General features: G+C 35.5%; 1 protein-coding gene across 1 annotated transcript; it reads right to left on the minus strand.

The window, feature by feature from the left end:
- Positions 1-964: 964 nt before the first annotated feature.
- On the minus strand, positions 965-12,828 carry LOC128216580 (zinc finger protein 236-like). Its single transcript, XM_052923190.1, has 6 exons — positions 12,657-12,828; positions 9,893-10,979; positions 9,369-9,504; positions 6,024-6,123; positions 5,342-5,798; positions 965-3,541 (listed from the first exon to the last, which is right to left on the minus strand). Exons 1-6 carry the CDS (start codon positions 12,678-12,680, stop codon positions 3,027-3,029), a joined length of 2,319 nt encoding a protein of 772 aa, XP_052779150.1. The 5' UTR covers positions 12,681-12,828; the 3' UTR covers positions 965-3,026.
- Between the last annotated feature and the right edge of the window lie 1,726 nt (positions 12,829-14,554).

Here is a 14,554-nt window from a genome sequence, read left to right on the forward strand (position 1 = left end):
ATGAACAGGCATCATCCTAGTATAGTAATTCATATTTATTTTAAGTTTCATGAAATTCTGCCAGCTAGTGATTGAGAAATGGCTGTGAATGTGCATTTTTCAAAAAATCAAGGGCAATAACTCCAAGGAAAATTGACCAATTAATTTTTTTTTTGGACGGGCATCATTCCAGTATAGTGGTTCATATTTATTTTAAGTTTCATGAAATTCTACCGGCTAGTTACTGAGAAAACGCAGGTGACGGACGAACGGACGGGAGGAAGCACGGACGGTAGGAAAGACGGACGGAAGGACGGACGGACAACGCCATTTCAATATCCCCCTCCCTATTTCATAGGCGGGGGATAATATTGTATACATTCATTTTCTAATACGAGATCAGGGATCGTATTCATAAAATATCTTTAAGTGATTCCCTAACTTTAATTTTCTTAATTTCAGTATATCTGTAATCATTGAATTAAAAGCTCAATAATTTCTGAAGGACATAATGTCATTGCCTTTATTGAAAATATACACTTTTATGTAAAAAACACTTATACTTTTCTTTAAATTTGATTTTGAAATTTATATCAGGAATTTGACTTTTAAAAGTGAAGAACCGACTTAAAATGTTTTGCCGGCCCAGAATATAAGTGACAAACACCTGCATAAGTCTTAACGTCTTCGGAGTTAAGAAATGTTTCCCGCACTGAGTTTTTCAGGACCACTGATTGAAGTGTGTATCTGATGGTATCGAAGAGGCACTAACTGCAGATCAATTGTTGTAATAATGCGATCAACAATTTTGACAAAGCGCAATAATCCAAATCAGTCCAGTTACAAATGCATTTCCTTTAAGCAACTTAACAACATGTACAGGAAAGTCCATGAATTGTGTACATGTAAGATCAGACATTCATACTGCTTTTTGAAAAAAAAGATTTAGGAATTCGGGATTTTGAAACATTGAGTAATGGCAAAGTCAAGGACAGAACAGACATTTTATTAAGACTAGTACACCGTACATCATCTACAATACATACATGTTTTCATATATTCTGGTCAACATGTATATACAATGATATAGCATTTACAAATAGTGTATTACAATATATCACACAAAAATGTTCACATAAAAAGTTAACAATTAGAGTAGATTTGAACTTATTCCTGGATATATTCAATATTAACAGGCTGTCAAGTAAACTTCTTTTTAAAAGTAGGAGAAAAGTAGGAATAAAATTTACCAAAAAGTAGGAGAAAGGTAGGAAAAATAAGGAATTTGTACTAAAAGGGTAGGAGTTTAACATACCTGGGCAGAACTTTGTATTACTCACAGACATAAATAGCGAACTAGAATAAATCTTGACGAGACTGCATAGACTGGTATTTTGACTCTCATACATCTTTCACCTTGGTGTGATCATAAAGGAAGCAGCCACAGTTTCCCAGTCTGCACCCTCAGTCTGTACAGTCTCATCAAGATGATTCCATTCTTCTATGCACTCCCAACTGAAAAGATTCTACAAATAAACTACCATTTTTTAACTATAAATATACAGCAATTGTGAAATACACAGCTAGAACCAAAAAATTTCAGGAGTCAAGGACCAAAATGTAGGTAGGAATAAAAAAATAAAGAAAACGGAAAAATAAAGACAGCTTAACAGCCTGTATTAACAGACAGCTCATTCGGATTGCGCAGCATGAAGCGATACACAATTAATTTTCTACTTGAACAAGCCTAGAAGCCAATATCACTATAATGAAAGCAAAACTCCACAGAGCTATTTATTTAAAAAAAAAACATTTATGAACACGAGTTGGGTAACAACATAAGACCAAGATTTGTTGTTGTGAGGTCACAATTTCTTTGCAATATGGTTTTAAACTCTTTACCTGAGTTTCCGTAATTGTAGTCTTATTTGTTACATAGAAATGGCTCCGAATGGAAAACTATTGTTACTGACCTGATCCAAACAAACCTTGCATGGTCACAACAAACTATGGTATTACAGACTTGATACAGTTTTGTTAATAACTGTCCAGTAGTTATATAGTAATGGCTTCCGCCGTACAGATGGACGGAAATACGGACAACACCGAATTTATACTGCTTCAGCGGAACATTTGGTTTGACCGGGCATGAAGATTTGTTCCTGAGGCCGTAAAGTAAATGCTGTTTGATAAATATGAATAAAGGTTATAACTCATTTCACTATATGCAAACTATGGCCAGAAAATGTATTCAGTTAAATATTATAAAACCAAGAAATGAATCTTTTTCAGTTTGTATCAAAGCTTTCTGTCAGAGGTGTAATGATGTTATAGAAGCTTAAAGTGACACTCTTATTCAAAATCAACACATACTCATGTATAACAAAAATAAATTTTGACTGACAAATCTTAAACGACATACTAAATAATGCATTTATAGCAAATATTAATTACTGATCACAGGATTGAAACAGTGTATTTAATAGCTGACCACCCAAAAATATTAAATGATTGGTGAATGCTAAAATAAATACAGTGGTCTACTTTAGTCTCATAAGGTAGAAATACCGTGTTTTCTTCACATTTCTTTCAAATTTAACTCAGAATCCTTCATAAGAAGCATTGTTTTCGACATGCATCCATCCATACTGGTAATATTTAAACAAATGTATTAATTGTGGTAAATCTTATTTGGGAGTAATAGTGCATCTTTAAATAACATTACCCTGAGAATCACAATAGAGAAAACATTTCATTTTGCAAGTTGAATATGATCTGAAATTATGTTATCTGTACAAAAATTTAAAGGACATCATATTTTCTGTACATGCAGACAAACTATTCTCTAGTGGACTATTACTGTAAATTGAATGATAACAGATGTTGTCATTGATGAAACAATAATAATACAACAGACACACTTGTTTCTACAGACAGCTCCTCTCCTCACATTGAAGAATATATAGAAAAAGAGACAATAATAAATAACACAGACAAGGCCTCTATGACTACAACAACTATCCAGCACATGAATCACTCCAGCCATGTCATTCAGTCTGACTGCTCGTGTTAGCTGGGAGGGACAGCAGATTCTCCAGCCCCTGGAGGCCGTCTAGCTTCAGGTGGTATGTCTGTCCGTCTGCTGCTATCAGCTCCAGCACAGATCCATCCCCGATGATCTGCCCTTGCTGGATGACCGTCTGCCCGCTGAGCACACCAAGATCAAACACCTGCTGAACTTGTTCCTCCAGACTCTGTCCAGCCACTTGCTCCTCACCTTGACCAATCTGGATCTCACTGGTTCCGGGATTGATCAAATCAATATGTTGCACCGGTTTCAATTGTTCATCATGAACCTCGGTCTCGATATAAAGCTCCTTCATGGCGGTTGTGTCTACCAGTGGCGCCCCCTGCAGGCCCGTGTCTGTGGCAAGGAGGCGCCCATGAAGGAGGGACTGCTGTATAAGCACCTGTTGGCTTCTTGGGGCGGGGCCTGGGAGTTCAGGGGTGGGGCTTGGAGTCGGGGTCTGCACAACATAGCCCCCGGATTCCTCCACTGCCACTAAAATACAAACATTCAGCAATGATAAACAGTATAACTAAGCAAGAGTTGTTATATCAGCAGGACAAATAAAAGTGGGTGGTGTCAGATAGGTTATCCATATTAAACACAGCCATATGTTGTATACATTATTTAGTGCATAAATATTACTGTATTCTGTGGCACACATACTAGATTAAAGTTCATATTCAACACAGTTTAAGAAGTCATAGCGAGGTACAATTAGGAAAATATAAAGACTTGTTTTGATATGAAATGTTACAGTTATCTTAGAGATCAAACAGATACTTGTTTACATGAGTTTTACATGTAAGCTTTGAGATTGGCATCAATAGAAAAACAATGTAAATAAACTGGTGAAATACTTGATTTAAAGTCTCATATTATTACGGTATCTAAAGTCTTATATCACAGACCAATCTGTTGTTCCCTTTTTCATTATTTTGATAACTATCCACTGTGCATAAAATTGAGCTTGTGTTTTTATGACATTATCTTATAAACTTAATTTTGCAGAAACCAAAACATGAATTTCTAATCAAAGAATGATATAAATGTTTATGACAGAAACATCTCTTTAATCTCAAGGACTAAAACATAATTTTTGTCCTTTACATGTCTGAGGGTTGTCCCTAAATAGCGTATACATGTAGTTTGTATGTTATTGAAAAAGGATAACAGAAAAAAATAAAAGATACGATATGCATCTAATATGATCATCTGCCGATTCTTAACTAACGTTTCCCGAATGGCTATAAAAAATCAAACATTTTACTGACATTAAGAGAACATTATATGGTTCCAAACTTTCCACATCATGTAAATGTCAGTCACATTTCATGACATAAATTTATCATCACTTTAAAAAACTGCATGCTTCACTTCATCAATGTCTTTCTTCCCCATCTTTTGATGCGGGAAAATATGAACAACCTAGTGGAACGAGGTCTGCGAATAAGGGGGATGTGCCATCCTTTGGAGACCCATCATAGCCATTTCAGGCAGTGTGTACACTGGTTTATCTGGTGGTGCATTTTGGTGAAATAACTTATTTATGTAAATCTTCCTATCTGGGCTCTTTTTACTTTAGGCTCTCATAACCGTATATTTTTATTATTATTACTATTAAAATTATTATTATTTTAATTCCTAAACCTTAGAATAATAGGCTGAATTCACTGTTTCACCAGGGTGGACAGCATGTGAAATGAGGACCCCTGTATTACAAATAAATACTATGAATCGCTTTTCCTCTGGACTTCACTGACTTGGCCTTTAACGTTATAGGCAAACTACGAGGTTTCCAAACTGATGTTTGTATTTCCCTTAATAGTTTATCAAAGAGTCATTCCACTCATAGGGCAGTACGTTATAACACATTAATAATCAAACAAAAAGAATTGTTCAAAAGACATCATACTAAAAAAACGTCATTTACATGTGAATTACAATACCAATTACGGATGAAATTAAACTAGAAATTTCCAAACAAAATGATAATTAATTCATATAAGTTAAATTGTCCTACCTTATTGAAAAACAAAATGTTCAAAGATCATATGCTATTTTAGAACAACCCTTGTCTGACTACTGATATCAAGATTATTACAATGACATAATGTAAACCTGGCTTTAATGACATTCTTATATTTTAGCTTTATTAGTTAAATGGATCATTTCATCTGATCAAGAATAAAAAAAGACAAAGAGCTAGAATCTGATGTCTTTGTTTGAAACCTACAACAACAAAATAAATAAATGAAGTAAAACCCAAATAGAGAACTTGTATGATATGTTTACCATCAACATAGATGTGAGTGTCAGTCTGTGGTGTGACGGCTGCAGAATGGTTTGGCTCTGTCAGGTCAAGTAGGCCGTCTGACCGGAGGGCAATGGACTGTATGGCAGCAGTGTTTTCATCAACAATTGCAGTCTTCTCTTTGATTAAAACTCTATTTTTTTGGGCAACTCCTTGTTGGTCAGTCATAACAGACTGCCCACCATCTCCAGCAGTCAGTCCACCAACCACACCACCCTCCTCTATTCCGTCCGCTGCATGTGTGCGCAGGTGACGCTTCAGGGCATATTTGGAGCTGAAGCCGTGCCTGCAGGTTGCACAGACGTGGTTGCGCTGGGCAGTGTGCACCATCTGCATGTGGCGCTTCTGCACCATGGTAGTCTTGAAGAGCTGGCCGCAGATATGGCACTGGTACGCACGGTGTGTGGAGTGAACTATCATGTGCTGACGTAGGTTGGCCTGAAAAACATTTCAATATACTAAGGCAAATAATCAAATGTCACAGAATTCCTTTATTTTAAGGTCAATCTTTAAAAGTAAGAGTGTCATTATTGAATTCCTTTTTTATGTAATGCTTTAACAGTAATAACATTCAATGATTTTATTGAGGCAACATGTCTTTTCATGCACCCCTACAATTTTTGAATGTGTAACATAAACTCCATATTAGCTGTGAACTAGTACCGGAGAGCGGAATGCCTTGCGACATTTGAGGCAGTTGTGTGGCAGCCAACGTTTGGACCTGTCCAGGTGAGTCTGCTCATGTACCTTGAGGGCATCTCGCCTGTAGGTGAGGGAATACACAGAATACAACAGATTATCAATGATGGTTCTACTTGCTCATACATTTTCATTACTGCAATAACTAGCGATGTCATGATTATACAGCAGAATCATAAAATCACCACTGACGTCAGTTCAACAACAATTGATGTTGCAGGACTTAAATTGATCTCAATACTGGTACATGTACTGTACGTTTTGTGTTAATTTTCAGGGTAGCAATTTAAGTGCAAAATCAAAGCATATTCAAGATGATGCAATACACTATTTGTGCAAAATACATGTATGCAATTTCCCCTTGTGGCCCTAAGAGTATTTTTTAACCCAAAACATAGCCACGACATAAAATGTTAGGATACTTTTTAACATAAAATGTTTCAATATATGGAGATTTTTACTATAAGGACATCATTAACCTACTTTATACTAATAATACATGTATGAAGTTTACACCTGAATACTTTGTTAGTTAGTTTTACTTATGGTATGTTTTTCAAGTGAAGAGTTAACAAATATTTAGACTGTGTTTAAAGGTTAAATAAAACGAAATATTGAAAATAGTCTGCATTAAATGTATCTTGCAGACAACAAACATACGAATACATGTGTATGTATGATTATGTAATTGTTTAAGTTGTTTCCAGAAAATGTCTCTGCTTTAATTAATACTATACATGATACAAGAGCTGTCGTAAGACAGTGCACTCGAATATGCAGCTAATTGACTTAGAAGTGAATACAATAATGATGTATTATGTGCCTGTCAAAGGCAATAAAACAATCAAATTAAAAAGTGAACAAGAATCGCGATGTGACAAAACCAGGTTTTTAATGATTGGCAGAAGAGATTCAGTTTCAACTGCTTTCTTCTATTTTTTGTAACAGTGACCTTGTTCCTAAGGGCCCCAAACACAATCCAATGGAAGTCATCCATAAACTCTTCCTACATTTCAAGTTTAGTCAAAGTATGTCAAACATAACTGAAACAGTAATCTATTTTTAGAAACAGTGACCTTGACCCTAGGAGGCCAAAAGGCAATCCATGAAAGCTCTGTATAAACTTGACCTATATACCAAGTCTGGTCACACTATGTCAACCCTTACTTGAGTTATTCCGTACTAACCATATATTTTCTATTTTTAGCAACAGTGACCTTGACCTAGACCATAACTCTCGGGGCCCAAAACACAATCCCAGGAAAGGTCTCTATAAACCCTTCCTATATACCAAGTTTGGTCACAATATGTAGACCCTTACTTAAGTTATTCAATACCAACCCTTTAACTACAAATAGTAACCTTGACATGGATCCTAGGGGCCTCAAACGCATTCCAATAAAAGGTCTCCATAAACTCTTCGTATTTACCAAGTTTGGTCTCTTTATGTCAAATCGAGCTAAAAAGCTGAAATTATTCCATACGTAAGCTGACTTTGACGCTGCCCTCCCACCAGCCCGCTCGAACAATGACACAAGTCATTTAATATGAAAATGCGGTTAAGAATATAAAAATGTGCCTTTCAAAAGAAATTAAAAAAGAACAAGAGCTGTCACAGAGACAGAGCGCTCGACTATTCCGCCGCTTTTTGGTGTATGGATTGAAAAGTTTTGGCGAAACATGCATGGATCACTGTTAGATTAGATTTCAAAGCAATACATGATGTGCTGAGATATTTACATAAATTGAATGGAAATATTTGAGATTGTACGCAAACTTTAACGTAAATTCTAAGACAAAAGGGGCATAATTTTTTCAAAATGCTTGATAGAATTACCTCCTCCTGTGTACAGGTTGGGGGCATGATGGTGAACAAGTGTGCAAAGTTTCAAAGCCATATGTCAATGGACTTTGAAAATATTTCAGGTTGTACACAAACTTTAACGTAAATTCTAAGTCGAAAAAGGGGTATAATTTTGTCAAAATGCTTGATAGAGTTACCTCCTCCTGTGTACAGGTTGGGGGCATGATGATGAACAAGTGTGCAAAGTTTTAAAGCCATATGGCAATGGACTTTGAAAATATTTCAGGTGGTAAAAAAACTCTTGCAAAAACTTAACATAAGTGGTTACGCCGATGCTAAAAAAAATAAATAAAATAATCATCATCATTCAAAGGCCATAATTTGTATGTAGGGTTAAAATGGAGTTATGTTCCTTGTTGTAAGATAATTCTGCGTAGTATTAAGTGCATTGAATGAAAGGTATATAAGTTTTTTTAATTAAAATCCCAACTTGCCCTAAAACTTTAACCTGCCCTTAAACTTTAGCCTAAGTCAATCAGAGGCCATAACTTGTATTAAGGATAATATGGAGTTATGTAACCTCATTGTGTGATGGTCCTGAACAATTGTGTGAAGTATTAAGTCAATTGAATGAAGGGTATAGAAGTAATCAATAAATATCCCAACCTGCCCTAAAACTTTAACCTAAGTTCAATAGTCAATCAGGGGCCATAACTTGTATATAATGATAATATGGAGTTATGTAACCGCATTGTGTGATGGTCATGAACAACTGTGTGAAGATTAAGGGAGTTGAATGAAGTGTATTTGACTTATAAATGAAAATCCCAACTTGCCCTAAAACTTTAACCGGACGCCGTCACCGACGCCGGGGCGAGTAGTATAGCCCTCCTTATTCTTCGAATAGTCAAGCTAAAAATGAAATGTGATTTTCAAATATCCACATATACGCCATTTAAGTACTTTGTACTTCTGATTAATTGATAATCAATTTATGGATTACATTTGTGGTCTGATTTTGCAACACTGGCAAAAAAAAATATCAGAGTGTTTCTTACAATATAAGCTTTAATCTTTTTCCAAGATACATGTAACCTAATACCCTAGCAATTCAGTTGTAATATCTTGTTCAAAGATACATGTAACCTAGTACCATATCCATTCAATTGTAATATCATGTTCCATGATACATGTTACCTATTACAATAGCCATTCAGTTGTAATATTATGTTGCAAGATACATGTAACCTAGAACCATATACATGCTATTGTAATATTTTGTTCCAAGATACATGAATATGTTCTATAGAACCATATCTCTTCAATTGTATGAACATTCTGACCAAGTTTCCTTTAAAGGGTAACAAATACAAAAAATTAAGTCTGTAAGCAAAACAATCAGGTATAATATGTGAAGGTTGCACTATGTCATTGAGCTGGTTCCTGTTTCCCCAAAGCATTTTGATATATCCCGATATATTCATCAATTATCAAGCTATATTCACCTTTTAAAAGATTTGCCACAGAGGTCACAGAGATGAGGTCGCTCCCCGCCATGCACAGTCTCCATGTGGCGCAGCAGGTTCATTCTCCGACTGGCCTCAAACGTGCACCTATCACACTGGAACATCTTACCCTTACCTTGAGAAGAAAACCACAGATTAATGACAAAATTCAATTACAATGGAAAGACGTATTGGTATGGAACGTTTACACAAAAGTTGATTATTAAACATGGAATGTACATGAAAACAATACTAGACATATCATGGGAATGCTAGAATGTTGTCGAATGCTGATCGGGAAATCAGAGTACCCCAAGAAATCCCCTTTTTACTTGCTTAACTTACATCTTGCTGAAAAGTGAGTGGGTTAGCTACTGCACTATCAGGACAATTATAAACATGAAACTGAACAATGCCATAATTTTCATTTCATAAGTTCCAGATAATATAACTGCTCATTAGCGGAAGTTTTAATCAAAGATCGAGCCATTTGTTTTTTAAATGATATTCACATACAACTTTACCTTGAACACGAGCCACAACGGTGTGCCCCTTCATGTGCATCATGAGTTTGGTCTTGGATAGGGTGGAGTAATTACACTGGTTACAGCGGAGCGGTTGCAGCAGGCCCTTGTTCTCCCGAGAGGTCGATGGGTGCCTCTTGCCCACATGGTCATCCAGACGCACGGTACTGTTGGTCATATATGAACACTGGTCACATCGGAGCAGGTCATCCTCATGAACAAGCTTGTGGCGACACAGGACGCTTTGACGTACTGTTGAGAAGTCACACACGTCGCAGCGGAAAAGCTTCAGGTCAGGGTGTGTATCATGAAACTTCATGTGCTTTATGAATGATGCCTGTCTTTTACTTTTAAATGAGCACTGCCCACAGAAAAATTTAAATGGCATTCTTTCCTCATAATACTTTTTGAGACTTTTAATGTTCCCCTTGGATGGTGGACATTCAGTACTGGTCTCATTTTCTTTATTAGATCTATTCTTGTTCAAAAAATTATTAACTTGTGATGTTATTTCATTGTCTGATGTTAAAGCACCTCCTTTGTCAATGTTTTCATCATCTGCATTAGCACTATCATCTTGGGACTTTTCCACTTTTATTATTGCATCTTCAATGTCTGAATCATTCTCTTTATATTTTAATGGAACTTTAATTGACCGACCATATTTAGACCTGGTATTTTTCTGAAATTTAACATCAACACTAAATTCAGCCTTCATTGCATTTTCATTCCTTTTCATCAACTGTTTATGAAACTGACTCCGGTTATTTTTTTTATCATTCATTGATTTGTTATCTGTCTGAATGCCACGATCAACAGTATCATTGGGCCCAACCAGTGGCTGGTTACAAAACAAACATTCATTATCATTTGACACCGCTCCAAGTAATGTTCTTTTAAAAATGGCAGCACACTTGACAACCTTCTCCAATGACCCAGATATGTGAACATCACTCTGATCAAGGTCTCCATATACAAACACACCGACAGAGCCGAGATGTGTGTTAAAAAAGCTGGATTTGTCCCCCTGTATCAGATCAACTACAGATGTTGAGACATTTGCAACAACCTGTGAGAAAGGCTCCATCTGTAAAATAAACAACAACAAGGATTTGGGTACATGTCAAAGCTCTTTTGTAAAAATGAAGACTCATACTGCTAAAAATAGAACATAAACATACACACAGACAGAAATCAAGTCATCCACCGATTTCATGTTGATTTCAATGTCAAAGAAAAAACAGAATTCAGCAAGGAACATGAATAATTTTACATCCAAATTTCATTCATTGCCTTTCTTCCTTGGCATTAACTAGGAGTCTGATGGACTGCAAACTTAAAATATCTAGGAGTCCAGGCCTGAATAAAAAAGTTTCGGACTGCCAGATTCCCTTAAGTGTCAATGCCTGATAATGATTTTAATTTCATTGTTCATCCTGACACATTTAGCCATGTAGGTCCAATAAAATGCCTGGTAAATATCAGGACTAATTGCATTCACCTTTGAGGTAACAAGATAATTATGGACGTCAGGAGTCTGCCAATATAAATATTGGAAAATTCACACAAAGAAGTAGGGTGTCAATTTACATGGAATGGGACTTAGATTGGTGTTTGTACAACCATGAAAATATTTGACAATTACAAAGTTTATTTTTTTCAATCTCCGACTATTAAAAGTAAAACTTGATCTGATTCCCAACACAACAAAAATAGCTTGTCCATTTCCGGTAGGTGGAATTACCGAAAACCCGAAAACCACGAAAAACCCGAAAATGTTCAAAAATATATACAATAGAATATTCGAGGTGGTTTGTATGCCAGGATTTAATACTTCATTGTGTTTGTGGGTTGTATGCCGTAATTGTTGGTGGTTGGAACTATAAAACACAACTAACCAGCAATACACAATAACCTCAATCTGTGTATAGTACACAACATCTGTGTATTGATCCTAATCTTTATTACTGCTGCTGGCTTATCAGATCTCAGATCTGAGTGTCTTGCTGTGCAGTGCAGTGCGGTGCTGTCCAATACAGTACAAGTTTCATTGAAGAAATTTAATGAACAAAGCATCTATAATAGTTCGTTAATTTTTATCATGTTTTCCAACAATAATAAAAATAGTGTTAAATGCTTAAGACAAAGAATAATCACAATGTAATATGCGTAACTGGGCTTAATAAAATGAAATAAAAAATGAAAAAATATGATAACCCGCTGTATCATTTAAACTATTTTTAAATTAGCCACAACCCCACCCTTCCGACACCCCCCCCCCACCTTCCAAACTCACACACTCACAGCATTCTACTCTCACAAAGAGTATAGCATAAGCACTAGTCTACCACACCTCTAGTATTTGAGACTTCTTCATAGCCACCCCCCTCCTCTCCTCTGACTTCCCCACCCATTTCCAACCACCAACAAATACGGCATACAATCCACGAATGCAATTAAGTATTAAATCCCGGCGTACAAACCAACTAAAATACTCTATTGTATATACTTAAGAAAATTTACGGGGTTTTGCATGTTTTTCAAGTTTTCGGTAATTCCACCGACCTGTCCATTTCAGCCAACTTAAAATCAAAAAGCATTAATTGTTTTTTTTGTAAAAGACATTTATGATTAAATCAAAATTAATATATTTATATAATTATTTCAGAAAATAATAGGACTCAAAACTTAAGCGTAAACAAAGAGAAACTGGAATCTTATGAAAAAGTAGTCCGAAACCGTATGTCCGAATAGTGCCACTTACATCGCTGTTGAGATTTGTGCCCATCTTGGAGTTTAACTGTTATACAACATTACTGCCGTGCATGTAAGTGGTGAGAATGTTGAACTAAACTAGTTTTATTGGCAATATATATTGATTATATAGTATTTTATTGAAAAAAACAAAACGCATTAGCTGGAGAGGCAGACAACAATTCAAATGTCCCCTTTGGTAGTACCCGTTTCACTCATGTTGCACAGCAGAACAGAACAGAACAGGTCCAAACTATATTTCTTACAAACTAAGAAAAGTACAACACAGTTGCGATTTGCAAGTGACGCGTATATTGTTATGACTCGAAACAGAGTACAAGATGACATGCACAGCTTGATTACGTAAGCAGTGACAAGACAACATGTTTAGAACAAAAATGAGATTACGAACGTGAACGACTCGCCGAGGCAAAACTGGGATAAAAACCCTTCTTTTGGGGGAAAACTCACAAACCTCTGCCCGTTTGTCACCAGAGATACAGGTTTGTCAATTACCACTTGATGTCGGGCCTCCTCTCCCGTAATCTCCCTAACAACAATGTATTGAACAATTATCTTATAACAAATACTTTTTGAAATAAAACAATTTTCTATTTGAATTATAGATAGATTGATTTATTTCAATATAAAATGTACAATTTACATGGCAATTTTAAAATTAAGACATACAGGTGTTAAACAAACTGTATGAGTTAATACAGCCATGTCAATCAACATTACATGTTAAGGATATCACAAAAAATAGTTTAAATAAAACTCTTATTTCCATTGTGGTCCTTAAAATATAGTATTGTGTGACATAGGAAGACTTAAAACAAAATATACTTAATTATCACAGTGTGGTTATCAAGGAAAGACATTGAATTGCATAAATAAATAAATTAAATAGCTAAAATGATGGAACAATATGCGGCTTTGACAAAACAGTGTAAATAGAGTGACAAAGTAACAATATTAACTAAAGCTTTATCAGATAAAAATATATGGATATCACAGATGAATATTGCCATGAAAAAAACTGACCTGTAAAACTAATTGAAATATCTATCTTTATGCATGACGGTTTAAAAAATTATAAGAAATAAATGAACTTCTAGTAAAATTGCATTAAAAGGAAAGCAAATACAGTAATTAAACCGAACTTAAAAGGTGTTCCTTGACCTTGCTTTTAAAGGAAGAAATAGATTTGGCATCCCTCACATCCTGTGGTAGACTGTTCCAAAGGTTACAACCATTAAAAGCAAAAGATTTGCCACCAAAGCCTTTGACCTTAGGAATTGCAAACCTCTTGCATTCCGACATTAAATTATTTATACCATCGACCTTAACTCTGAACCTGGTAGGATATTTATGAACTTCATTGATGGGGGTAAACTGTTCCCTTAAATAGAGAGGGGAAAGTTTGGAGTTGATTTTATATACATGACATAATGTTATTTGATTAATTCTGCCTACAACTGGCAACCACTGTAAACGTGAAAAATGCTCTTTACCAATATTTGACCTAGGTTGTAAGTTCATTACAAATCTCATTAACTTATTTTTTGTGACTTGCAATTTATTCTTTAAATCTTGTGTCAAACTGTTAAACCAAGCAGATGATGCAAAGTCAAAGTGACATTGTATAAGAGAGGTAACCAGAAGTTTCTTTGTATGTAGGGTGAGGAATTTACTTTTACGGTACAGGAATTTTAACCTTGCATTTGATTTTCTAATAATAGACCTTGCCATAGACTCAAAGGACAAGTGTTGATCAATGGTTACTCCAAGATATTTAACTGAAGTCGTTGATTCAATAGGTTGGCCATTACATTTAATATCAAGTTTGGACTGGGATTTCAACCGTTGTTGGGACCCAAATAGAATAGACTCTGTCTTTCCAAGATG

This window comes from Mya arenaria, chromosome 14, assembly GCF_026914265.1.
Source record: "Mya arenaria isolate MELC-2E11 chromosome 14, ASM2691426v1".
In the NCBI taxonomy this organism is placed as follows: Eukaryota; Metazoa; Mollusca; class Bivalvia; order Myida; family Myidae; genus Mya; species Mya arenaria.